The 27,936-nt window shown below is 40.5% G+C and overlaps 1 protein-coding gene across 1 annotated transcript; it reads right to left on the bottom strand.

Annotated features, from left to right (window-relative positions):
- Positions 1-11: 11 nt before the first annotated feature.
- On the bottom strand, positions 12-9,990 carry LOC311504591 (stonustoxin subunit beta-like). The gene is made up of 4 exons (XM_084567779.1): positions 9,883-9,990; positions 9,578-9,674; positions 2,485-3,927; positions 12-2,322 (listed from the first exon to the last, which is right to left on the bottom strand). The coding sequence occupies exons 2-4, from the start codon at positions 9,663-9,665 to the stop codon at positions 1,781-1,783; spliced, it is 2,073 nt and encodes a 690-aa protein (XP_084423905.1). The 5' UTR covers positions 9,666-9,674; positions 9,883-9,990; the 3' UTR covers positions 12-1,780.
- Positions 9,991-27,936: the final 17,946 nt, after the last annotated feature.

The following is a 27,936-nucleotide window of genomic DNA, read 5'->3' as shown; positions in this document are numbered from 1 at the left end:
ACATTGGTATCGATATTATCAATATTTGGATCGATTCGCCCACCACTAGCTACTCCAAACCGGACGAAAACAAATACCGTTACACCCCTACTCCTGACAGAACTTTATAATAAACAGGAAACAGTACACAATGTTCAACTCAGGATTCATCTTTATTGATTTTTGTCCAACAGTGTTACAGAAGTTTTTCAGCTTTACAGACATCAGCAATATTCTGAACTGGTTAACGTCCATGTGTTGAAACCCAGACTAATGCACTGGATTCTGGGTCAGTGTAGGATATTCAGTTGTTGACTCAAAATGTCCTAAGACGTTACCTGGAGAGCTTTCCTGAGTGGCACATTTATTTATTTAAATGAAGAATAATTATTGTCCCAATGAATTATCACAATGAGTACAATTAGATAGAATCAGGCTTCAACCCTTCTACATGACCGCTCTAACTTATTTCAGCTATAGACAGCATCAATGCCCCAAACTGTCCAAAAATACTAAATGAAAATAACCTGTAGATTCAAACCTTTACATTTCTAAAAGAACAAAGTAATAACACTTATTATTTTACCTCATCAACTAGTTAGTTTGTTTAATGTTTAAGGTTTGTCACCTTAACAGCTGTCATTGTGAATCCCAAATAAAAACAACTACATTTACTTTATTAAAGAAGAGATACTTGAGTTACTTGTGTTCCAAAATAATAACAAGAACATTCAAAACCATCACCACATATCCCACACCTCATTAAAAAAAAATAACTGATACATGTTATCTAACTACCTTTTAGTTCCCTAATATTCACCTCAACTGATAGTAATGTTGACTGAGGATTAGTGATTATATATGAAGCATTAGAGTCATTCTGGGAATCCCCTTTAGACTCCTTAACAGCTAAACTATGTAAAATACAACAAGATGCTCTGGAACATAATGTGATTATACGGTATATTCTCTCAAAGTCTGTTATAGTGACATAATGTTCTGTTGCTTTGAAAAAAGACAAACAAAAACCACAATCAAAAAAACAATGAATATTTACACCAGTGAGTCTAAACTTCATGACCATTCACTGATGGAGCAAACTGATATTCTGTCAGGGTCTGGATGTATCAGACAACAAGTCAACAGATGGTTGGTGCAGTCACTGTGGTGGATGTGGAATCAATGTTCAGGTATGAAGAACTGAACCATGGACAAGGACCAGATGGTTCTGTCTGGATGACTTGATTGGAACCTCTTGAGACTTGAGGGATGGTCCCAGTCAGCAGTGGTGCGTGACGACTGATAGTACTGATCAGAAACCAGACACAAGGTGCTGAGACCCAAAGCTCATCGAGGGTAACAAAGGCTACGACGTGAGATCTAGACCAACTGAGACTCTACTGCACCACAGGTCAGAAGATTTTTTTGGAAACATGAGTGTCTAAACTAGACCCTGGAGTCAAGAAAGGATGTCACCTGGTCCAAAGAGTCATGTGGACAGCAGGATAAGCCATGACACCTAGATGCAGTTTGGGAAGGAGGCGGTGGCTTAAAGGGTCTGCTGCTGAAGTATTTCTTCCAGATACAAGACCTTTGGTGGTCTGGTAGAGTCCAGGTCCAGTATCAGTAGAGACATGAGGCATAAAGTTTAGACTCACTGTTATTAATAGTTAGGGTTAGGGTTAGCACCACAAAACCTTTAAACATGGATTAGGTCGATATGCAAATATAAACTTAGAGTGAAATAATGAATTTGTTTTTAGTTAACTTTGTTTGTGGTTACAGGTGTTTTCTACTGTTCTTACTCATCTGGACACAGGACAGCATAGTTGGGAATGCAGTTAGCGTAGAACCCTGGGTAAAGAGGATCAGTGAATGTGGCCTCGAAGGAGTAGATGACACTCAGTGTGTTAGAGGTGACTTTGTAAAAGCACAAACGACCAGCAGGCCTGTCTAGAAACACCCCAATCCTTTTGCTTGTAGGAGATGGCTTGTCGTCTTTCCACACTTCACCATTATGCCATGCACTGTACCCTTCATGTTTATTCCCATCAACATACCAAGATAGGGTATTGGCTCCAAACTTATTTTCGGAACTATTTCCTTTCTTACTGATTTCTTTGTATGTGACAGCTACACCAACATAAGTACCCTCACTCAACTCTACCTCCCAGTAATGGCGATCATTGAGCCCTTCTCTACACAAAACCTGAGGCACCGTATCAAACCTTTCTGGGTGATCAAGATATGACTGCCAGTCTCCATATGTCGCCTTCTTTTTGTTCTCAGACAAAGTGAGGTAGTTGTTTGCTGTGTTTGGGTCGAGGGTGAGATCACAGTAGTCTGATGGAGAGAACAAGACAACAATCTGTTACCAGTTATCACCATTCACTCTGGTTGACCACAACAGTCTCATGAAATCATTTTAATTCTTAAAATAAGTTCCTCAATATGTTGATGAGAACAAAATAAAAAATATAAAGAAATTGACAAAAAGATACTTACACCACATTAGATCCCGTCTGTCTGTTACAGCTGTGGGATCAGGAATATCTGGCTTTGAAAAATCGTCCGTGATCAGGATGCCATCCTTGTAATGGTACATGGTCGCTCCTTGAAACTTCTCATTGGGTTCAGCTGCAACTAGGAAACGAAATCTGCTGCTGCTACTCAGGACTTTGACAATTTTAGAGAATTCTGTGGCTTTCTGTCTCATCTTGGTGAACACTTCATCCGAGAAGAACCACTTGTGACTACACACATAGTCGGCCACCTGGTCCATGAAGGGGTCATCAGTTTCCAGAGAGGTGAAAACAAAGCAGAGAGCATGCTCTACACCTGCAGCCAGAATCTCTCGGTCAACATCAGACTTGTTCAGGACGATCTTTGTTCCCTTCATAATTTCTACACAGGAATTGACAACATTGATTTCTCTCTCTGCATTGTCCAGCCACTTGTCCAGGTTCTCCTGGCTGAACTGTGACTTCTCCTGGTTGTCAAAGAGTTCTTCCAGAGAGCTACCATCTTCGGTACCTGCACGGATGGAAGGAAACTTCTTCTTCATGGCCTGTTTGAGTGTTTTTGTATAATCTTCACAGAGATCTTTGAATTTGCTCAGTTTTTTGTGGATGGGTGGAAACTGCTTGACCACTTCCTCATCCAGAGCATCATTGCATCTCATTTCTATTTCCCTGATGCTTTCTAGAGCATTCTCAGCTTTCCTCAGTAATGCAATGCAAATCTCTCCTTTACACTCAGGAGCTTCTGGCTCCAGACTCTTCAGTGGCGTCAGCCAGACTTTGACAGGAACCGTTTTTTCTTCCTTACTTTGTAAAAGTAGCTGTGGAAGTTGCTTGTAGGTTTTCACTGCCTCTTCAAATGTCGCAGGGTCACTTTCTAGAATAAAGTCACCGTAGAATTTGCAGGAGAATTTCTCAGTCAGTTTCTTTTCTTCATCAGTCAGCTGGACTTTAGCTTTTGCCTCAAAATCAAATGATGGGATCTTCTTTATGACAACTTCCATGGTGCCCTGGATGTCCTGAACGCTGCTGTTGTCCAACTTCTCGCTGTCAAACACAAAGAAAGCATTTGCCCCATAAAGGATGCCAGTGACAACGTGAGTTGCAGAGCAATTCTTGATCACATCTTTTATTTGGATGTTCTTTGCTTCAAGATGAGACATCGCCAGTCGTTCAAATGAAGTTGTAGCCTTATACTGAAGTGTCACTCTGCTCTGTTTCTTGAATTTCTTCTTGTCATTCAGATAACTGGCAGATCCTCCCACTTCAATCTGGCCAGACAGGAAACTGGCCTTCAGAGAGGCTTGAACATCCAGCAGAGTCGACTTGGAGTCAATGGAGTGTGATGTTGTAACATCATGTTTACTGCTGTTCTGAATCTGCCTAGTTCTTTTCTTCTCAATAGTTTCTTTATCCCACAGTGTGAAATCTGTAGAAGGAGATTAAAGTGTATATGAAATCATTTGATTTACAATAACATTTCATATTTGTGACCTCTGGGTGAAGAGGAAGTCAACAGAAAGCTGGAAACAGAACACTTTACATGACATATTATGCAGTGGACCTTATTGTTAGAGAATAATTTCACTTTCCTGTAGATAGTTTGTGTAGTTAATGTTAGATTACTGCTGGGGTCAGTTATCTGCCCTATTTTCTCTCTGAGGAACATGCCAAGGCCATGGTCCCTCTTTGGCGTCTTAAATCTCACTCTCTGGCTGTCTACAGACACTGCTGTAGAGTTAGATGATAACGCCCTCCGTCACTGGATGACACTTTGTATTTCCTAGCTGGTGTGAATCCTTATCTTCATGTTTATGTACTATAGCCAATTGGATGTTAACACATCTCCCCTTTGCTGCCTCGACCACCTTTCTAGTATAAGAATCTAAGCTTTACTGTTTGACCCTTAGAATTGAGGTGGACTCATGCACTTATGTTGTGATGACGAATCTTCTATTCTCCTCGATCGAACCTAAATAAACTCCTGCAGCATAAAACATACAGGACTTTGGTATTTCTTCTTCTTCATCGGCATCACCACAAATTCCTCCCTAACACTTATAGTTAGGGTTGGATCAAGAGACCCTGTGGATGGGATATGGGGCTGAGAACTTAAAAAATATTAAAGAAAAATGGGAACAAGAACTGAAAACAATTATATGTGATAAGGAATGGAAACAGAGTCTTAAAGACATCAACATCCATACAAAATCCCCTTACTGGCAGGAATATGCCTGGAAGGTAAATCTTAGATACTTCATGACACCATCAACAATATTCAAGTACACAGGAACGAGTACTAGTTGCTGGAGGGAATGTGGGTCAAACAGTGCTGATCCTACACATATTTTCTATACATGTAATAAACTGAAAAAATATTGGATTGAGGTTCAACATCTGATGAAACTAAAACTGAGGAAAGATGTGGTTTTAGAACAACATAATTTGATCTTGGGTACAAGACCCAAAGAATTTGAAAAGGAACATTTATATCTATTTTGGGCCATGAGAATAACAGCACTTAAACAAATAACAAAAAACTGGAAAAAAATAGAACCACCTAGTATAGATAAATGGTTAGAAAGCATAGAGGAAATGCGTAACATGGAAAAGGTAAATTATAAGATTGCCAACAAGGAACATTTACATGCAAGAAAATGGGCCCTTTACTAAGAAGCTAAGCATGCGGAGTGGTGAAGAAGAGGCAGTTGGTAATTAAATGAGAGGTCCTGTTAAAAACTCTCCCATGAGAAGTAGAAGTCAAGGCCATGTTTTTTTCTTTTTTTTTTTTTTGTTCTGATCTGTCATGTTTTGGATATATGTGTGCATGTGGGAGTGCGAGTGTGTGTGTGTGTGAGTGGGGGGGGGGGGGGTTGAATGCGGAAGTACTGTATGTATATTTGTATGTAGGTATGTATGTGTGTGAATGTGTGTGTGCATGTATTGTGTTTGTGTATGTGTAACATTTATATTTTGGAGTTTTGGCATTGTCCTGAAACAAATATCAAGCGAATAAGACCAATGGATAGATAAGGAAATTGAAGGGGAAAAAGTGGGACATATTATGATTGAACTTAAACATTGTTTAAGAAGGACTGTGCAAATTGAGTTATTTATTTATTTCTTTATTTACTTATTTATTCTATTTATTTATTTATTATGTTTTTCTTCACGGGTGGAAATAATGAATGTACATTAGAAAAAGAAAATGTGTTCCTCAGAAATGGAAATAACAAATTATGAATGTCATAATTTGAATTTTGAAAATTGAATGAATGAACACAATAAAGTATTAAAAAAAAAAAAGAGAGACCCTGTAGGGGGTTGACAAGGGTCACAGGAATGGGGGTCTTTTATTAATAATAATATTATTAGTGTTGTTGTTGTTATTAATAACTGCTCAGACTTGCAGAAGAAAGGATGACATGGTCACTGACAATTCAACCAAATACAAAGTCTTTATTTAATTACCTTGTATTGAATAGGTATATGTGGGAGCTATGAGAGCATCTTTAAAAAATTCCCTGTACAAGGGGCTGAAATGGTCAGCCACAGCAAACAGTACATTGTGTTGAACCATTGCTACGGCAACTTTCACCTCGGCTCTCCTTGTCTGCAACAGAAAGAAATTAAACTAGATGATCACAAGCGATCATAAGGGGTCCATGAGGCATAAGTCACCAGTAGCGCCCCCTATAGACTGTATTTGACGAAACTTGGTGGGCTTGTAAAGAGTCATCCACAGATTATTATTGTCAAATTTCAAGCAGTTTACTGTGGTGGTTTGTGAGATATAAACATGTAGTCGTTGTAGCGTCCCCTACAGGCCGAATTTCACGAAACTAGGCATGATTGTATGCAAGCGTATTATAATGATGGTTGCTAAGTTTCATAAGGATTGGGTGAATACTTCAAAAGTTATAGGCCTTAAAGTCATATGAAATGTTTCCATGTCACCTGTAGCGCCCCCTGTTGACGTAATGTCACGCAACTTGATGGGTGTCTACACAATATGCTTGTACAGAATCATATTATTATCAATGATATGAAGTTTGATCAAGTTTGGGTATATACTTCACAAAATATTAGTTTTGGAGTTAAACTGTGCCACGCCGTAAAATTAATTAGCCATTAACTTTGTAATCAATAACCTGCTAAAGTTCTGTAGAGAACTTTTCATTATCTTTGTCCATAAATGATACATGCCAAGTTTGCTGAGAATTGGATGAACGGGCTAGGTGGAGCTGATTTTGCTTTGAGGTGGAATTCTTTCAAAATGGCGGAAAAATGGCCATTAGAACCAGGGCTATATAAGGAATCAGAGGGAGAAATAATTTTGTTTCTAGGGCACACGGTTCTCGAGATATGAGCCAAAAGATGAATGAATGAATAATAATAATAACAGCAATAATAATTTGGAGGAAAAAAAATAGATAAATAAATAAAAGAAAAGAAAGAGAGAGAGATCCACTCTAGATATCAAATGACATGGTGTGATGGTGTGAATGTGTCTACTACCTGACCAGGAGTCTTATGCTACAAATTTATTGTATTAGCAGAGCTATGACAGGCTTCCATCATCCCTTCCTTCTATACCCTCAGGAATTGCTCCTAATTGTGGGGTTTGTGGAATTTCCCGTTTGAAAACTTCTCTGAGAGCATCAAAAACATCCTTCCAGAATAGGCTAACTGGTATTTTCAGTACCACAATTCCTCCAACATGAGTTACCATGTGCTGATACCATCTTAGTTCTTATTGCTGGTGTTCTGAAGAACCTGGGGCCTCATGCATGAAGGCTGCGTGCGTACAAAAATGTTCCGTATGTACTCGCTCATGGTAAAGTTCAGATGTATCAAGAGTGAAATGTCCGTGAACTTGTCCGTTCCTCCACCAACGTCATGTCTGGCGTACGCTGGCTTCTACAGCTGTTGATCCTTTGGAGACACTTAGAGGTGATGCTGGGAAACTGTCATCAATGTGAAAACTATTAGTCCGACCGGTCGACCCTGAGCAGAGCCATGCCAGCTGTGTGGGACGGAGTTATCCTCATGTCAGCCAGGTATATCAAATACCCACAATGCATCTGAACAGGTCAACATTAAAGAGCCGGTTTTCTGAATGTAATCAGAGCTATGGACTGGACACACATTGATATAAAAGAACCATCACATGATGAAACATGTTCATTCATCAATGTACAGATCATATGTGATATTAACCAACATTGTGGCGCGTGGAGGACAGCTGTCAAAGAGGACATGTTTGTCTCCACTCCAGTGGGTAGCGTCTCCAGTTCTCTTTCTCTGAAGTTCTTCTTCTTTCCCGTCTTACTCATTCTTATGTTTTCATTTTCTGATCGTGCAGAGAGGGAAATCTCAGGTGCAGGGTCAATTTAAATATAATTTGCATTTTCAAAAGGGGCGTGGACAGAGAGGGGTCAGGACAACATGTGCGCTGGATTGGAATGTACAAAGGAAATGTGTTTCTAGATCTGAGCGTGTGCCACGCTTTAATAAGAAATCCACCTAAGTCTTTGTACATGAGGCCCCTGGTAACTACTTTCCACTTAAATTCCTTCCATGTGTTAGAGTTTGTGGCAAGGTGCGCTTCGGTACATATCTCCCTCCAAGTGTCCAATGATATGTTTTTGTTCGTCTCTGCCTCTGTCTTATATGTTCAGAGTTATGTACATTCCTTTCCTTTATTTTGATTGACAGATAAATAGCAGGCTTGATTCCTGCCGGTTCCAAAGTGATAGTGGCACGCTAGGGACATTTAAGTTATATTTTTTTTTCAGCGTGAGAAATATAATGTGTGGTGGGGGTTCGTGACAAAGGACCGAAAAGCGTGACCGTCACACTCAATGCGTGAGACTTGAGAGCCTTACATAGTCAAAACAAATGTACAGGGGTTTTTTTGTAAACTACTACTACTATGAAAGGTTTGCTGTCTGTCTGTAACATGAACTAAATGTGTTCATGTGTCTAACTGTATAAGACACAAAAAACTAAGTTGGAATCTCGATCAGAAGCATTATATATACCACAATAATAATATTTTATGTGTACAGATTAAGATTCGTTTAATTTTGTCAAATAGGGGGTTGCAGGGAATGGAGTGTGGACCCAGATGCAGGACTCAAAGGAGGCAGGAGTAGGCAAAAAGGGATTTAATTAAAGAAGAAACAAACTTACAAAAAACCAAAGGCGCTGCTGACAGGGCAGGAATTCCAAAAGCAAAACTCAAAAACACGAACAAAACTATGACTTGGCATGGAACACTTGACATGGAACATGAACAAACTTTGACATGAAACATGGCTAACAAGTAGTAACAAACAGTAACAAGTAGTATGACGCGACAGGGACGAAGGGGAAGGCAGGGCTATATATATACACACGAGGAGCAGGGGTGACAAGACACAGGTGAAGCAAATCAAGAATTAATGCAAGCTGAAACCAATGATCTAATCAAATGAAAACATGGAGACATGGATTAACAAAAACAGGAAGTCCAGAATTTAACAAAATAAAACAGAAAACTTAAACACTATGACTAAAAAAAAAAGCAGAAAACCTAAACACTAAACATGACTATGAAAAGGCAAAATACAATAAACAGAAACCCAACTTAAACCGTGACTATGAAAAGACATGACTGAAAACTGGACAACATGACGGACAACAAGAACTTAACAAAATAAAGCAGGAAACAGAAAACCTAAACCCTAAACCATGACTATGAAAAAATACCAAGACTTAACAAAATACAATAAACAGAAAACCCAAGAAATTAAACCCGTGACTGAGAAGAGACATGACAGACAACCAAGAACAGAGGACATGACAGAAAATGACAAAACCATGACAGAACGAAAGACATGACGGACAACCAGGAAAACCAGAACTCAACAAAATAAAAGAGGAAATCGAACAGAAAACATGACAAATTTTTCTTTCACTTATTTAAGTTGTTTCTGTACTAGAGAGCAAAGTTGCTGGAGTCAAATTCCTTGTATGTGTACATACTTGGCCATTAAAGCTGATTCTGATTCTGATTCTGATAAGTCACATCTTACCTGTGAACAGTTCATCATTTCGGGCGTCGTACAGCATCCCTAGTGCGAAAGGTCGACCCAGAGCTGCCACATTCTTATTTGAATCCATGTCTCCAACCTGAGTTAAATAGAAAGCATCATGTATATCACGTAAAGCTGTTAGAGGTAGAGCAGGTGTTTTTAACACATTCAGCCTCTTGAACAAAGACAAGACACAAACTGACTGGATTTTACTGTAAGAAATATATTACAGTTTAATATGTAAGGAAACTAAAGAGCTAAAAACTAAATTAAATCAAGTATGTGTTTGTCCAGTTTTTCATTACCTGGTGAAGGTTTGTAGTTCAGTTGAGTTGTCTGAAAGTCTTCTTGACTCGTAGTGAAGCTTCCAGTCTACAGCTTTACTTATATTTAACGGGATTGTTTCACCTAGTCCTAAAAACAGAACTATATCCTGTCAAAAACTCCTCCCCCCGTCTGAAGGAACACCTTTAGTTGTTTCCAACCTTTAGATCCAGTTTATAGAGCACTCCTTCAACTGTGCTGACACAGACAAACAGAATAATTAATACATGTTAGCACACGAACATTCTTGGCAGTCAGCTAGAAGCTGATTGATCAGTGACTTGTGACCTGCACTACTACACAGTATGACCATTATCATTGTGTTCCAGTAAAAGTGCAGCTGAATGAAAGAGGGGCTCAGTTGTTGTACATCAGGTTTTCTGTTATGATCTACAACAACTGTTTTGCCTGGAGTTGTTGTTTCAACATTTATTATTTTAACAATCTTATTCCCAGTTAGCCTCACCCCATGTCATCTACAGCTTTGCCATCTGAGGCTTGAACGTATCGTTGACACTTTGTTCTGTAATTTAGAGACTCATACATCTTTTACATTCATGTTTCTTTTCTCTGTAATTATCAGACCCAGAGAAGTGCCTGAGGCAGAGCAGCCTCATATAGAGTGGCAGTTTTATCAATCCATGTTCAGATGCAGAAACAAGGTTAATCCCAATAAATGTGACATTAACGTGAAACAACTCTCTAGTCAAACTGGTGTTTTATCTGTTCCCGGGGCCAAGGGTTGACAGTGGGGCCCAGAGGCCCTGGAACAATCTGCCTCAGAAAATCATTTCATTTCAATGTATGGTTATCTAAACACTAATAGAAGGTATTCTGGCTGCTATTCACATTTAAACAGTGACAACATTTTCCATGTAACCATGGTAGCTGTAAAGCATGAAGGCAGTAAATATGTCACAAAATGCATAAACAATGTAAATGTAATAAACAGGCATCAATACATGACTAAATGGGATCAAAACTAAGTCCCACTGGTCAAATGACTAAACCTAAACTGGCACTGGTCAACAGATCAAACTTTAACAACTGAGACCAATCTTTCTTTCAGATTCACTCTAATTCAATCACAACCTTAACTACTTGTAGAGCCCCTGTGGATCGATCAGACTAGTTTGTCCAGAACGTCCCACAGATGATGGACTGGACTGATCCACTGAGTGTTTTGACTCCTTTCTATCAGAACCAGAACCACACAGGTCAGAGCTAATGATTCTTGGTCCAGGACCCTGTCTCTGGTTCTCCTCCTTCTCTTGGACCAGTCTTGATCGGTTCTGATCCACTACACACCAGGGGCCTCATGTACAAAGACTTAGGTTTCAGAATTTCGACGAAACTCTGAAGTTAGAATGCGAGTTTGAGTGCGGCCATAGGGATCCATTATAAACGTTAATTTTTTTCAGATTTTTCCAAAATTTCACATTACTCAACTCAACTCCACTCCACTTTGTCTTACCTGTGTACAGCAATTTCTTTCAGCTGTGGTTGTTTTAAAGTGCTTTATAAATAAACTATTAAAAACAGCAAAAATAATAAAAACAATAAAAGCACTAAACAAAAGCACAAAAACAGAGTATCATGCTGGGTCGAAAGCCAAGGAATAAAAATGGGTGTTACGGCCAGCACGGCTCAACAGACACATAACATATTAAGGGACGCCAGACAACAATCGGAGGGGGTACAAAAAATGTGTGTTTTATTTAAATCCAAAACCAAGAGCAGGGGATAAACAAACTCAAAGAACCAAAAAGGACTGTAGGTGCCGGCCAAAAGGAACAAAAGAGAGATTTGGACCCGAGGCCAGCCCACATAGGGCTGTAGGACCCTGACCTCATCCCAACTAACTTAAAATGCTTAAAGTAAACCTAACAACGTGAACAAAAACCGAAAACAGGACTACCGGTCACCTACAATCCAAACTAAAATAAGAAAGAAATAAACCCCCTGCTAAAGGGACAAAGAAACATGAATACTACCAGCACCCGGCGCTGTCGCGACGTGCGCTAGCGATGGTGAGTGGTGCCAGAATGAGTGAGTGTGAGCGAGCGCAGAAAGACCCAGAGCCACCTCCCTCGCCTCCTTATATAGTCTCCTCCCCTACCTGGGCACAAATTATATTCAAGTGCTCAACAGGCCAGGGGAGGAGTCACCAGGAGGAGACGGGAGAGCAGCCGCACGTAACAATGGGTTTTAAGACCAGTTTTAAAAATGGACAGTGACGGCGCTTGTCTGGTGTGCAGTGGTAGATGTTTCCACAATTTGGAAGCAGCAACAGAGAAAGCTCTGTCCCCTCTGAGCTTCAGTTTAGACTTCTAGACCTCTAGGAGCAGCTGATCAGCTGACCTAAGACATCGAGCAGAAGTGAAAGGATGGAGAAGTCAGAGAGGTCAGGAGGGAGACCATTTAAAGATTAATCTTCATATATATATATATGAAGATTAATCTCAGTGTGTATATATATATATATATATATATATATACACACACACACACACACACACACACATATATACTGCCATTAACGCCGTTACAAGATAAACGTTTCCTACTTTATGTGGTGGAATAATATTTTGCAACTTCACACAGATGCACTTTATTTAAAAATATCATCCCTTTAAATTGTAAAACTTCAATATTACGTTTTAACTTCTGGACCGCTTTGATAACTGTGACAACCTCCCCCTAACCTCCATGTTAGTCTGCCGCAGCTTGCCCCGCGGGTTAGCTCGCGGCTAGCTCCGTGGTTGAGTTCGCCGTGGGTAGCGCTGCAGGTTAACTCGCGGTTAGCCGCCGTGGCTAGTCCCGCGAGTTAGCTCACTAACATACCGGAGCTATGCTGGAAGGCTAGCCTAAGGCTAATTAATTGGTCGGCTAATAGTTAACTTATGCTACCAGTTCATCTATGTTGGGCACAAACACTTAAATAATTCTAGAAATTGACTTACCTAATAAAGTGAAGGAAACATGTCAGGGATGTCCGGTCAGGAGTTGCAGCAAAGCAGCCAGATATAATTTGTATTTAAAATGGAGGAAAATCTCAAATATGGCTGACAAGTTGTCATTCACTCAATGAGAGGAGCTATGGCTAGCAGGCCTAGCAGCTGTGTGAAAGCACCAACTGAGGAGAGAGGGGGTTCATGGGGTGTTCTGCCTCCCTACTGTAGTGATTGTAATAGACTGAGAGTCCCTAATGTTTTGTCAGTCTGTGTCTGTAATGCTATAGTGGGAGGGGAGGTGGGGGGTTGGAGTGGGGGGGTCATAGTGTCACGTTCTGCCTCCCTACAGTACTGCTGTATTGGTTTGAGGGGGTCATAATGTATTGGCAGATCCTGTATCCACTGAGAACCCTTTTCCCTCCACTTTCTGTGTGCACCTGTGCTGAGTCTGCTCGTCAGGGGCCGTTGCCACGACTACACGCCGCACATGATATTCTATATGTTATACTCCCTTCTCTCCTGTACCCTAGGATTTGCCCTCCGAACTAATGCTTATTTCTCAAAAACTACAAGTCCTATCGAGAAAACGAACACATTGGGAGCGTCAGCGGTCTTTCCCCTACAACTGAGTGCTGTTCCCACGCGCGTACTGCGAAAATTGTGGCCCCTGTCGATTTAGAAAGAAGGGCATGCGAAACAGATTCTCAACTAAAAATCGCTCTCGCTTTTCACATACACACACAGAGAAAAATTCGAAAAGCTGTCGGCACACTCCTCGCTCGGAGGAGCCTACAGTCCAAACCGTATGTCCCACACAAATAAAACACACACCATCTGAAAGCCAACAAAAATCCCTACGTTTTTATGTATTTTTTATCTCTGTTCCTCAAAAACTGTGGCCCCCTGGTGAGTTTGAACCTTTTTTTTCAGAATTCTGAAAAAACTCTGAAGTTAGAGTGAGAGCTAGAGTGTGGCCATAGGGATCCATTATAAACGAGAATTTCTTATTTTTTTTTCCAAAATTTCATCAAAACATAAACTGCGACCCTGACCAAACCAAAAGAAAGCTACACTTCCCGTGCCTCGTACAAACTTCCAAGCATTTTTCTGCTCCGAAGCACAGCTGAGTTATCAACAAAGCGAAGGTGGTCATTTTGGAATGTTGGCGATTTTTTTCAGGCTTCTCCATGCATTTCAATGGGAGCCAGTGCATCGGCACAGATAACTAGAAAATTCCTGCGGAAATTTTGACTGTGCCGATGATGCTGCCGTCCAGTTTAAAGAGTGCGTGGTAAATCATTTTTTTAAGGAAAAACATCATATTATATCACATTACTCAACTCAACTCCATTCAACTTTGTCTTACCTGTGTACAGATATTTCTTTCAGCTGTGGTTGTTTTAAAGTGCTTTATAAATAAACGATGTGACGGCCACCTGCCACTAGGGCCTGTTTTGTGTTTTTCCCCCTTGTCTTGTCTTGTATGTTTCTGCAGGTACCTCAGTGGGCGGGTCTAATTTGGAGCAATTGGGAGCACCTGGCCAGTCTCCCTGAGCTAATAAAACCTGGCAGTCACAATCCTCATTCTCTCTCTCTCATTTTCCACCTGGACTCCAATATGGGTTTTGGTTGTGTTGGCCTGTTTGTTTTGTTTTAACACCTTCCAACACTTAGTGATGGGCAATCGAGGCTTTGTTGAAGCCTCAACTAGTGATGGGCAATCGAGGCTTTGTTGAAGCCTCGACACGTGATTCAAAAAAAGGTTCATTACTCGAAGCTTCAATGACACAGTGCTCTATTAGGACATCTAGTGGACAATAAAATGTAGTGCAATGGAGACGTGTCATACTGGTTCATGCTTGTATGGGACTTGATTTGCCATGCACATTCCTATTCGACTACATTACATGGACATGTGGTTTAAAGTGTATTATAAGAAAATTATATACATATAACAATAAAATAAATAATAAAGAACAAATGGGAATCAAACCCTTGTTTCGCTAACGAAAGACCGTTGATTTCACAGTGTACCACGAACCTCATCGATGCGCCGTTGTCGGTGGACCATTTTGATTACGTCACTGCTACACTCTATGAACCTTTGCTAACTTACACTAATGATTATGTTTCAGCGCTTACATCAGCTATTTTCATTTGCTCTTGGTATCATGGTTTAGTAGTGTTAGAGAATATTTGTACTGAATGCAACAGTGTCAAACCAAATCTCTCTTGACTCAGTCATTATTTGCTTCGAAGACTCATCTCATCTCTCCCGAAGAGCCGATACAACCAAACCAGTGACAGGGTTTCTGAATGAAGCAGTGAAATGGTTCATACGTCACAAAACACGTGATTTGTCCTAACCAAAACTATACACGCACTTCTGACTATATGTCTATATCTTATCTGTATCTTTCTCTTTCTATCTTATCTATATATAAAGCAATCTATCAATCAAGTGTTGTCTAACTGTGTAACTATTTTATCTATTTCAATCTGAATCTTACGATCTATCTCCCCAAAATACGCAACTAACTCCAACTACAGCAACAAACCAACCTACTATGCAAAGAATCATTCAAATGAGCACCACTAAATAGGGATAGGATATCCGAGATATCCCTGTACACGCTCGATCCCACCAAGTGATTCACATGACAAACCGAACCCCTGGGGTGATTCGTTTGTCGCTGAAGCATTCGAAGCACTTGAACTGCTTCGAACATCACTCAAGTGCTTCAAACGTCACTAGTCACGTGACCGAACCACGCCTCGGCACAGTGGTTCGATGCAATTGCTTCATGAGCTACGGCGCATGTGTCCGAGCCTCGGGTGTCAGAGGGTCATCACTACCCGTGGGAAGATAGAGTTGAGACTAACGAGCGTAAGAGAGCTAAGTATGCAGATTTAGCAGCAGATGCAGAGCAGAATGGATGGAAGGTTTATCTCCGCCCGGTAGAAGTGGGCTGCCGTGGATTTGTGGCAAAGTCGGGGATTGCGCTTCTGAGCGAGCTGGGCATACATGGAAAAAGCCAGAGGCCTGCGGTATGTAACATGTCCCGGGCAGCAGAGAGAGCGAGCGAGTGGATATGGGTTCGTAAGAAGCATGCCAGCTGGGGAGCAAATTGGGAGAAAATTGTGGCCCCTGTCGATTTAGAAAGAAGAGCATGCGAAACAGATTCTCAACTAAAAATCGCTCTCGCTTTTCACATACACACACAGAGAAAAATTTGAAAAGCTGTCGGCACACTCCTCGCTCGGAGGAGCCTACAGTCCAAACCGTATGTCCCACACAAATAAAACACACACCATCTGAAAGCCAACAAAATTCCCTACGTTTTTATGTATTTTTTATCTCTGTTCCTCAAAAACTGTGGCCCCCTGGTGAGTTTGAACCTTTTTTTCAGAATTCTGAAAAAACTCTGAAGTAAGGATGGCTGCGTGACTTTAGTGTGTTTACAAATCATTATAGATGTGGTCGGTTTGGTTTGTGGTTCAGTCAACGGGGCGAATCACGGTAGATTTGTTTGTTTGGCTTGTGGTTCATAAAAGGACTAGGCTAATGATTGAAATAGTAGTTGTTGATAGACATTGAATGGTGAGGAAAACGGGGTTGTGAAGTGGCAGCGTGGAGGGGGGTGACTACAGGATGTCACTGTTAAGCCTTCTCGAGGTGTCGTGGGCCTAACTTAACGAAACATCGGTGAAGGGAGGTGCCCACTTGAAAACCCCAATGACATGCTGCATACTGCTGTTGTTTAGGCCAGGTTCCTGATGTCTTCATGTTGCTTGGTATCTATGGTTAGCTGCTTAACGGGCCACACAAGCCAGCAGCGTTAGGTTAGCTTATATTTCACAATGTTTGAATTATCATCTGCTGCTCTGTGGGCCTATAAGCCAGCAGCATTTACTTAGATCATTTAGATTGTAGGTTAATCGTCAAACCGTAGATTTGGTAGGGTTTCTTAGTTGAACAGGGCCTCTAAATGTGTTTTGCCTGGGATCTTGGCACAAGGGATTGTAACATCTTATCCTGTGTATTACTGAATTTAGATGCAAAAACACCCTCAACTCCCATCTATATGATATTAATGTACAACGACTCCAATAAAACAGATGATTTGTTTCTCTTAGAGACTGAGCTGAACCGCTGACCAAACTCTGTCTCATATCATAAAATAAATGTGATGTTTGTGCCGTAATATTTCTGTTTTATTTGTTTTCTTTGTCTACTTCCAGAACTTGAGTCAAAATCTGATATTTTGTCATTTTGTCATTCACAGTACTGGTCCTAATGTTCTGGCTCAGTAACCTCAGTCAGGATCTCAGAGTGCTGTAGCTGACATCGTTATGATCGTTTGCTGTTGTTGGTCTTGTTTCTGAACCCGTTTCTGTTTCCTCTCCATGAGCCCATGAAGCCGACGAGGTCTGGATCAGCTCGGGTCTGTCTTTCTTTGAGACTAGTCTGCATCACTTTTGGAGTCGTTGTCTTCATCGTTTCTTCAAGCAGCTCTCTTCAATGTTAGCTGTCTGACAGGTTGCAGGCTACATACCACAAGGTTTCTGGGTGAAATCCCCAGACACATTCCTCTGAATAAATCATAAACATTTCATGAGAAGAGATAAAACGTATTTTATTGCAGCTTTATGGGCGACAGTGTGTCTTCATGTCACTGTGTGTTTTATTTTGCAGCTAAAGTCTCCTCTTCCTCTCATTGGTCAAACTGACTCTATGTTCCCGGGGATACGGGTGGCGCCATCTTGTGAATTTGGATCCAGAGTCTGATCAGTACGGTCTGAGGGTGGAGCCATGATATTGATGCCCCGCCCACACTTCCTCCAGACTCACTCATGTTTTAGTTTCATTAATACTACGCTCTGCTCTAACTCCACCTGTTACAAGGAGATGATGGAATATGCACTGGACTTATTTTCCCACGGGACTGCTTCACAGAGCGGTTGGCATGGCAACTGGTAGTCGGCATTATGTCACATCAAGATCACTCCTACCTGGACTACAAGCAGGAAACAGGACAAGACCTGCATGGTAGAGCACATGGGACTACAAGAGCCTCAGCTGCTGAAACTGGGTAAGACGACGAGATGATTAGAGGAGGACGACTGTTCCAGGCAGGAAATGAGAAACATCCTGTGGGATGAATCATATCTTATCTTATTACAGTTTGACTGTAGTATTCTTGATGCTTTGAGTTAGTTTTCTAGTTTTTATGTGAACATGACACAGTTGAGGTCTAAGACTTACCCAGTATTTATTCCCTTAATGTCAAATGGTGAAAGTATTTTCTTCCTTTGAGCAACACAGTGGAGGTGGATAAGGAGGGCAAGGGTAGGGTTTCTCTGGTTTCTCCAACTCAAAGATGTAGTAGAAGTAGTTTCCTCTGATATTATTGTGTTTACTGTTATTGTGCAGTTGTCTGTTCCTCTTCTCACTGAGATGAAGCCTTTTATAGCTCAACTATCAGGTGCTGAGAATCTGTTTGTGTCCGAGAGCGTGAAGACTTTACTCAGCTGTAGTTCTGTATCTGGCAGCACGGTGGCGCTGTCGTGACAGTGTTTTATCACTCATTGTCTCATGTGGACTTTAGTTTCAGGAATATTCTCCCTCTACACGGACCCGTCCTAGATGTTTGTCTCTGTCTCGTAGCAGAGATGATGTCCCACTGTGGTCCTGTGTGACGGGGACACTTTATTAAAATCAGATGAGACTTTATTCTGCATGTGTGACCTTCATATAACTGATATGTGTGCGTCTACAGAACAGTCTGAGCTACAGTCTGACATGAGCCTGGCAGTGGGAGCGTCCGTCCTCTCCGTGGGGGTCATTGTCCTGCTCGTCTCCATCGGATTTTACTGCACAAAGACTCAGTGAGAAGAAAACTGGAGGTGGGATCTGGAAACACACAAAAGCATAAACAGAACGTTTAAACAGTACGGATGTAAAATGACTGTAAAGTAATGGGTTTTATTTTTTAGATTCATCATCATTCTCAGACCTGCTTCACCGTGATGTTGACGTCAAACACTTCATCTCAAACCCTCTGAGTTTTGGTTGTGGAAGCAGCTCTGGACGTCCTGCTGAAGAAGGTCCCACTGAGCTCAGACCAGATGCTGTGTCTCTGCAGATTAAACTTTATTCTTCTACAGACATGTTTTAGGGTTGATTCATGTTTCAGGACTAGTGTTCTTCATTAATTCAGATTCTCTCTTTGAATGAACTTTAGTTCATTCAGCAGTAAATGATTATTATGTTGTCCTGATCATTCACTGATTTCGTGTTCTTTTAAACCTTGTGTAGTTTTCTCACAACTTTATCATTTGATTGTGATTTTATGATGCTGATGATATCCACACAAGTCCTCCCTGTTTCTTTTCTTCTTCCTTTAGATGTAATCGCTGTTTCTTTTTGTATTAAACTACAAACCTGTGATCAAAACATTAAACTTGTTTGTGAATTGCGAATAGAAATGTGTTGATGAAGGTCTGAACGGGGCCTGAGGTACTGAACCTGGAGCTTCCATCTTCCTTCCTGGTCTGGGTTCAGTCTCACAGAGAAACGTCCTTTAGAAACACAACCAGTCCAGATGTTTTCGTTGTTGTTTTTTTGGATATTAAATCTTGACCTAAATGACCGAGAACCTTCACAGACAAACAAATGCTGGATAGCACCAAAAACCAGAAGTCCAGAGAAACGTTGCACTCCTGATATTTTATTTTATTTTATTTTATTTTATTTTATTTTATTTTATATGCCATGGTTTAATGGAGGAGGAGACGTCTTCTACAGACACAACAAGTCCACGTGAGTTTGTCTCATCTTTGTTTTTGTTTGTTTGTTTCCCATAGGCTCTACTTATACATTTAATGTTTTCAAAATGTCAATACTGCACATACGTACTCTGTATATTACATATAATCCTTTTAGACACTAGGTCATTGTTACTTCTGACACTTCTATACTTGTACTAACTGTCTTTGCATGTCTGGTTTAAATCTAACTGTATGACAGTAGAGTCAAATCTCAGCTTATATTGTCTTATCTTGACGTCACAATTTGGTCCACGTCAGAGTCGCTCCAATCCTTCCACTTGACCAACTTTCCCGATCTTTATTGTAAAAGTAATGGAATCCTGCTGCTGTTTTTTTTTTTTTTTTCAGTCACAACATAAAGCTGTTATTTTCCACCTTTACAGTAATATACAGGCAAGGGATCAGCAGTTAATTAAAGTGACTCATCTGTGGTATATTTGTAAGGTTTTACTGTACACTGCTACATGTAGTTCATATTTTTAGATGTGGACAATTATTTTTACTCTTTTTAAACATGTGCCTTGATAAATTATTCCTTCCCAGTCTTGCTATAAAGATACCACATTTTAGTGCAGTGTATAAATGTAGCATGAACTGAAGTTTTAGATGAATAATACAGCTTCAAAGGGACCACGTGTCTGTTTAATATCAAAATACAAGCTTTTAAAAATATTTTTTTTCAGAGAAATTAGAGCCTGGAGATTTAGGACAAAAACTAAAATATCAGCCATTTAACAAAGAAGAAATAACTGTTTTTGAGATGGTGAAGTGCAGATTCATTGTATCTCAGACAGGAAATCTCTTATTTTGGTCTTCAGTCACTGTTACCTCTGATCAGGTTCAGCTGCATACTTGTGGTTTGCATGCTCGAACCTGCACATGGGATTAGATTTCATATCAAAATTCACAGGAAATGTTTTGTTTTCAAATACCGTGGAAGTTTCTCAGTAAACTAATCTAGCCAAGACAATGTGAAGTGTGGGTGGTTAATAATTTGCTGCTTTCTTAAGAATTGACCTTATCCCTGATGCCTTCTTCTGTTTATTTGAAACTCATATGTTTTTCTTCCTCATGAAGGTAAAGATTAGAATGATCACATAAAGTCAAGGTTTTATCAAGACCTCTGATATTTAGATGAAAAAACACCCTCAACTCCCATCCATATGATATTAATGTACAACGACTCCAATAAAACAGATGATTTGTTTCTGTCAGAGACTGAGCTGAACCGCTGACCAAACTCTGTCTCATATCACAAATGTAAGAAATCTCTGAGTGGCTCTAAAGCGTTCATGTATGTGTCATTCACATAACTGGTCCTAATGTTCTGGCTCAGTAACCTTTTTAAAAAAAGTTTTCTAGTTTTTATGTGAACATGACACAGTTGAGGTCTGAGACTTACCCAGTATTTATTCCCTTAATGTCAAATGGTGAAAGTATTTTCTTCCTTTGAGCAACACAGTGGAGGAGGATAAGGAGGGCAAGGGTAGGGTTTCTCTGGTTTCTCCAAATCAAAGATGTAGTAGAAGTAGTTTCCTCTGATATTATTGTGTTTACTGTTATTGTGCAGTTGTCTGTTCCTCTTCTCACTGAGATGAAGCCTTTTATAGCTCAACTATCAGGTGCTGAGAATCTGTTTGTGTCTGAGAGCGTGAAGACTTTACTCAGCTGTAGTTCTGTATCTGGCAGCACGGTGGCGCTGTCGTGACAGTGTTTTATCACTCATTGTCTCATGTGGACTTTAGTTTCAGGAATATTCTCCCTCTACACGGACCCGTCCTAGATGTTTGTCTCCGTCTCGTAGCAGAGATGATGTCCCACTGTGGTCCTGTGTGACGAGGACACTTTATTAAAATCAGATGAGACCTTATTCTGCATGTGTGACCTTCATATAACTGATATGTGTGCGTCTACAGAACAGTCTGAGCTACAGTCTGACATGAGCCTGGCAGTGGGAGCGTCCGTCCTCTCCGTGGGGGTCATTGTCCTGCTCGTCTCCATCGGGTTTTACTGCACAAAGACTCGGTGAGAAGAAAACTGGAGGTGGGATCTGGAAACACACAAAAGCATAAACAGAACGTTTAAACAGTACGGATGTAAAATGACTGTAAAGTAATGGGTTTTATTTTTTAGATTCATCATCATTCTCAGACCTGCTTCACCGTGATGTTGACGTCAAACACTTCATCTCAAACCCTCTGAGTTTTGGTTGTGGAAGCAGCTCTGGACGTCCTGCTGAAGAAGGTCCCACTGAGCTCAGACCAGATGCTGTGTCTCTGCAGATTAAACTTTATTCTTCTACAGACACGTTTTAGGGTTGATTCATGTTTCAGGAGCAGTGTTCTTAATTAATTCAGATTCTCTCTTTGAATGAACTTTAGTTCATTCAGCAGTAAATGATTATTATGTTGTCCTGATCATTCACAGATTTCGTGTTCTTTTAAACCTTGTGTAGTTTTCTCACAACTTTGTCATTTGATTGTGATTTTATGATGCTGATGATATCCACACAAGTCCTCCCTGTTTCTTTTCTTCTTCCTTTAGATGTAATCTCTGTTTCTTTTTGTATTAAACTACAAACCTGTGATCAAAACATTAAACTTGTTTGTGAATTGCGAATAGAAATGTGTTGATGAAGGTCTGAACGGGGCCTGAGGTACTGAACCTGGAGCTTCCATCTTCCTTCCTGGTCTGGGTTCAGTCTCACAGAGAAACGTCCTTTAGAAACACAACCAGTCCAGATGTTTTCGTTGTTGTTTTTTTGGATATTAAATCTTGACCTAAATGACCGAGAACCTTCACAGACAAACAAATGCTGGATAGCACCAAAAACCAGAAGTCCAGAGAAACGTTGCACTCCTGATATTTTATTTTATTTTATTTTATTTTATTTTATTTTATTTTATTTTATTATGTATGCCATGGTTTAATGGAGGAGGAGACGTCTTCTACAGACACAAGTCCACGTGAGTTTGTCTCATCTTTGTTTTTGATTGTTTGTTTCCCATAGGCTCTACTTATACATATAATGTTTTCAAAATGTCAATACTGCACATACGTACTCTGTATATTACATATAATCCTTTTAGACACTAGGTCATTGTTACTTCTGACACTTCTATACTTGTACTAACTGTCTTTGCATGTCTGGTTTAAATCTAACTGTATGACAGTAGAGTCAAATCTCAGCTTATATTGTCTTATCTTGACGTCACAATTTGGTCCACGTCAGAGTCGCTCCAATCCTTCCACTTGACCAACTTTCCCGATCTTTATTGTAAAAGTAATGGAATCCTGCTGCTGTTTTTTTTTTTTTTTCAGTCACAACATAAAGCTGTTATTTTCCACCATTACAGTAATATACAGGCAAGGGATCAGCAGTTAATTAAAGTGACTCATCTTTGGTATATTTGTAAGGTTTTACTGTACACTGCTACATGTAGTTCATATTTTTAGATGTGGACAATTATTTTTACTCTTTTTAAACATGTGCCTTGATAAATTATTCCTTCCCAGTCTTGCTATAAAGATACCACATTTTAGTGCAGTGTATAAATGTAGCATGAACTGAAGTTTTAGATGAATAATACAGCTTCAAAGGGACCACGTGTCTGTTTAATATCAAAATACAAGCTTTTAAAAATATTTTTTTTCAGAGAAATTAGAGCCTGGAGATTTAGGACAAAACTAAAATATCAGCCATTTAACAAAGAAGAAATAACTGTTTTTGAGATGGTGAAGTGCAGATTCATTGTATCTCAGACAGGAAATCTCTTATTTTGGTCTTCAGTCACTGTTACCTCTGATCAGGTTCAGCTGCATACTTGTGGTTTGCATGCTCGAACCTGCACATGGGATTAGATTTCATATCAAAATTCACAGGAAATGTTTTGTTTTCAAATACCGTGGAAGTTTCTCAGTAAATTAATCTAGCCAAGACAATGTGAGGTGTGGGCGGTTAATAATTTGCTGCTTTCTTAAGAATTGACCTTATCCCTGATGCCTTCTTCTGTTTATTTGAAACTCATATGTTTTTCTTCCTCATGAAGGTAAAGATTAGAATGATCATAAAGTCAAGGTTTTATCAAGACCTCTGATATTTAGATGAAAAAACACCCTCAACTCCCATCTATATGATATTAATGTACGACGACTCCAATAAAACAGATTATTTGTTTCTCTCAGAGACTGAGCTGAACCACTGACCAAATTCTGTCTCATATCATAAAATAAATGTGATGTTTGTGCCGTATTATTTCTGTTTTATTTGTTTTCTTTGTCTACTTCCAGAACTTGAGTCAAAATCTGATATTTTGTCATTTTGATGCACAAATGTAAAACATCTCCGAGTGCCTCTAAAGCGTTCATGTATGTGTCATTCACAGTACTGGTCCTAATGTTCTGGCTCAGTAACCTCAGTCAGGATCTCAGAGTGCTGTAGCTGATATCGTTATGATCGTTTGCTGTTGTTGGTCTTGTTTCTGAACCCGTTTCTGTTTCCTCTCCATGAGCCCATGAAGCCGACGAGGTCTGGATCAGCTCGGGTCTGTCTTTCTTTGAGACTAGTCTGCATCACTTTTGGAGTCGTTGTCTTCATCGTTTCTTCAAGCAGGTCTCTTCAATGTTAGCTGTCTGACAGGTTGCAGGCTACATACCACAAGGTTTCTGGGTGAAATCCCCAGACACATTCCTCTGAATAAATCATAAACATTTCATGAGAAGAGGTAAAACGTATTTTATTACAGCTTTATGGGCGACAGTGTGTCTTCATGTCACTGTGTGTTTTATTTTGCAGCTAAAGTCTCCTCTTCCTCTCGTTGGTCAAACTGACTCTATGTTCCCGGGGATACGGGCGGCGCCATCTTGTGAGTTTGGATCCAGAGTCTGATCAGTACGGTCTGAGGGCGGAGCCACGTGGAGCCGTGATATTGATGCCCCGCCCACACTTCCTCCAGACTCACTCATGTTTTAGTTTCATTAATACTACGCTTTGCTCTACCTCCACCTGTTACAAGGACATGATGGATTATGCACTGGACTTATTTTCCCACGGGACTGCTTCACGGAGCGGTTGGCATGGCAACTGGTAGTCGGCATTATGTCACATCAAGATCACTCCTATCTGGACTACAAGCAGGAGACATCACCTGCATGGTAGAGCACATGGGACTACAAGAGCCTCAGCTGCTGAGACTGGGTAAGACGACGAGATGATTAGAGGAGGACGACTGTTCCAGGCAGGAAATGAGAAACATCCTGTGGGATGAATCATATCTTATCTTATTATAGTTTGACTGTAGTATTCTTGATAGTTTGATTTAGTTTTCTAGTTTTTATGTGAACATGACACAGTTGAGGTCTGAGACTTACCCAGTATTTATTCCCTTAATGTCAAATGGTGAAAGTATTTTCTTCCTTTGAGCAACACAGTGGAGGTGGATACGGAGGGCAAGGGTAGGGTTTCTCTGGTTCTTCCAAATCAAAGATGTAGTAGAAGTAGTTTCCTCTGATATTATTGTGTTTACTGTTATTGTGCAGTTGTCTGTTCCTCTTCTCACTGAGATGAAGCCTTTTATAGCTCAACTATCAGGTGTTGAGAATCTGTGTCTGAGAGTGTGAAGACTTTACTCAGCTGTAGTTCTGTATCTGGATGTGTGACCTTCATATAACTGATATGTGTGCGTCTACAGAACAGTCTGAGCTACAGTCTGACTTGAGCCTGGCAGTGGGAGCGTCCGTCCTCTCCGTGGGGGTCATTGTCCTGCTCGTCTCCATTGGGTTTTACTGCACAAAGACTCGGTGAGAAGAAAACTGGAGGTGGGATCTGGAAACACACAAAAGCATAAACAGAACGTTTAAACAGTACGGATGTAAAATAACTGTAAAGTAATGGGTTTTATTTTTTAGATTCATCATCATTCTCAGACCTGCTTCACCGTGATGTTGACGTCAAACACTTCATCTCAAACCCTCTGAGTTTTGGTTGTGGAAGCAGCTCTGGACGTCCTGCTGAAGAAGGTCCCACTGAGCTCAGACCAGATGCTGTGTCTCTGCAGATTAAACTTTATTCTTCTACAGACACGTTTTAGGGTTGATTCATGTTTCAGGACCAGTGTTGTTAATTAATTCAGATTCTCTCTTTGAATGAACTTTAGTTAATTCAGCAGTAAATGATTATTATGTTGTCCTGATCATTCACTGATTATGTCGTGTTCTTTTAAACCTTGTGTAGTTTTCTCACAACTTTATCATTTGATTGTGATTTTATGATGCTGATGATATCCACACAAGTCCTCCCTGTTTCTTTTCTTCTTCATTTAGATTAGCGGTGTCCAAACTACGGCCCGCGGGCCAGCTGCGACCCGCCATCCAATTTACATTGGCCCGTATCAGTCTAAAAATATAATGGAGTATGGCCCACACATGATATTTGTACTTAAGTGTATTGCACGTCTTAGTCTTAACACTAGGTGGAGCTACTGTCTTGAACAAGGCAGTATGTCTACAAAGCAAGCAATCAGCAAAAAGGTTTTGAAGCTGTGTTGAATTACAGCGGACGGGGCTCCAGGTGCGAGAGAGCAGAGGCGAGGCTGTAAAATGCACTGTATCATCCACCAAGAAGCTCTGTGCCAAGACAGTCCTGCTTGGTGATGTGATGAACACAGTTGTGAAAACTGTCAACGTAATTCGGGCACGAGGGCTCTACCACGGGGAATTTCAAGCTTTCCTCTCTGATGTCGATGCTGAATATGGGGACCTCCTTAACCATTCTGGTTTTATTCCCTGGCATCAAACATGGACAAGTTTTTGAAAGAGACGGGCAGACCTCTTCATGAGCTCAGTGACCCTTTATGGTTGGCAGACCTGGCTTTTAGCTGATCTCAACGATCATCTCAACACCCTGAACAAGACACTTCAAGGCAAAGACCAGCTCGTACTACAACTGTGTGTGCACATGAACGCGCTCTGTGCTGAGCTCCGCCTCTTTGAGTCACAACTGCTCAACTTCAATGTAGCGCACTTCCCCATGCTGTCCGAAATAGTGATGTTCGATACCACCGATTTCCTTTCCAATCTGAATAAAAGTCAGGTTGGTATCGGCGATACCGAGCCGATACTTTGTGTAAATACACCTAATGTGTCTGGTAAATCTACAAAAAGTAGTGTATTTCAAATCATAGCTTCATAAAGAATACAAGAGCTGAAATAGCTCCACACATGACTCCGTTTACACTCTGCCATTGTGTCTGCAGACTGAGTGATTGACTGAGTGATGCATTACGCACTTACACAGCAAAAAGTAGACCCCACCAACTGCAAGATCTCAATAGTTTATCTACTTTCCACTGTGTTCCTGTTAATGATATCGATTACTTCAAATGACTGAAGTATCAAAAGTGTCGATATTTTGATTTGAGACTCGATTTTTCAGCATAAGGATCTGGTATCGGAGGTATCGATATTTCAGTATCGATCTGCACATCACTAGTCCGAAATCAAATGCACATTTCCAAATGCCAAGCGCTCTGCTAAAATGGAAGAACACGTGTCTGTGATCAAATCTCTCATTGAAGAATTTAGTTGCCATAATGTTTTGCCATTGAGAAGGAAATCACACTGTTTGCAGCTCCGTTTTTGATCAACACAGTCTCACACCTTGTCGTCACATGCTGCCGTTTGGTCTTTTAGCCCTGACGTCCTAAGCCGACGTGTAGGGGGCCCCCTCTTCGTCGCTTGACGCCGTAGAGGGTCATCCGATAGATTTGAATGCAAATCCCTCATCTTTATATTTTGACGGAAAGGGGGTTAGCTGTCCAGCGGTTTGCCTGCGCTAGAAATATGTTTTTTGGCGATTGATTTTGTGTTACAAATGTGTATTTTGCAGTACCGTGCGGCGCATATGCTGAACAATCATTGGTGCGGTGAACATTTTCGTGGGGCATAAACCCTTGTCTTCGCTACCACGACTTTTTTTTTTTTTTTTTTTTAAAGTATACATTAAAATGACATAATTACTGGAGTTACAGGACTGCATATTTGCTGTAGGCTTAAAACTACTTTTTCTGTAGCCTACCTTTTTTTTTTTTTTTTTTACTTGTCTCTACGATCTCATTTTCAACCTGCGACGCATAGCAACCGTTGCTATGGGTAAACAAAACCAGCAGACTCTGCCCTAGAAGTCTGTATTCTGTCTGGTCCAGTTTGATCACTTATCTAATATTTTGTTGTGTAGTTGGGTTTTGTAACAGC

Source organism: Chelon labrosus (genome assembly GCF_963514085.1).
Source record: "Chelon labrosus genome assembly, chromosome: 19".
In the NCBI taxonomy this organism is placed as follows: domain Eukaryota; kingdom Metazoa; phylum Chordata; class Actinopteri; order Mugiliformes; family Mugilidae; genus Chelon; species Chelon labrosus.
This window is presented reverse-complemented; position numbering and strand designations above follow the sequence as displayed.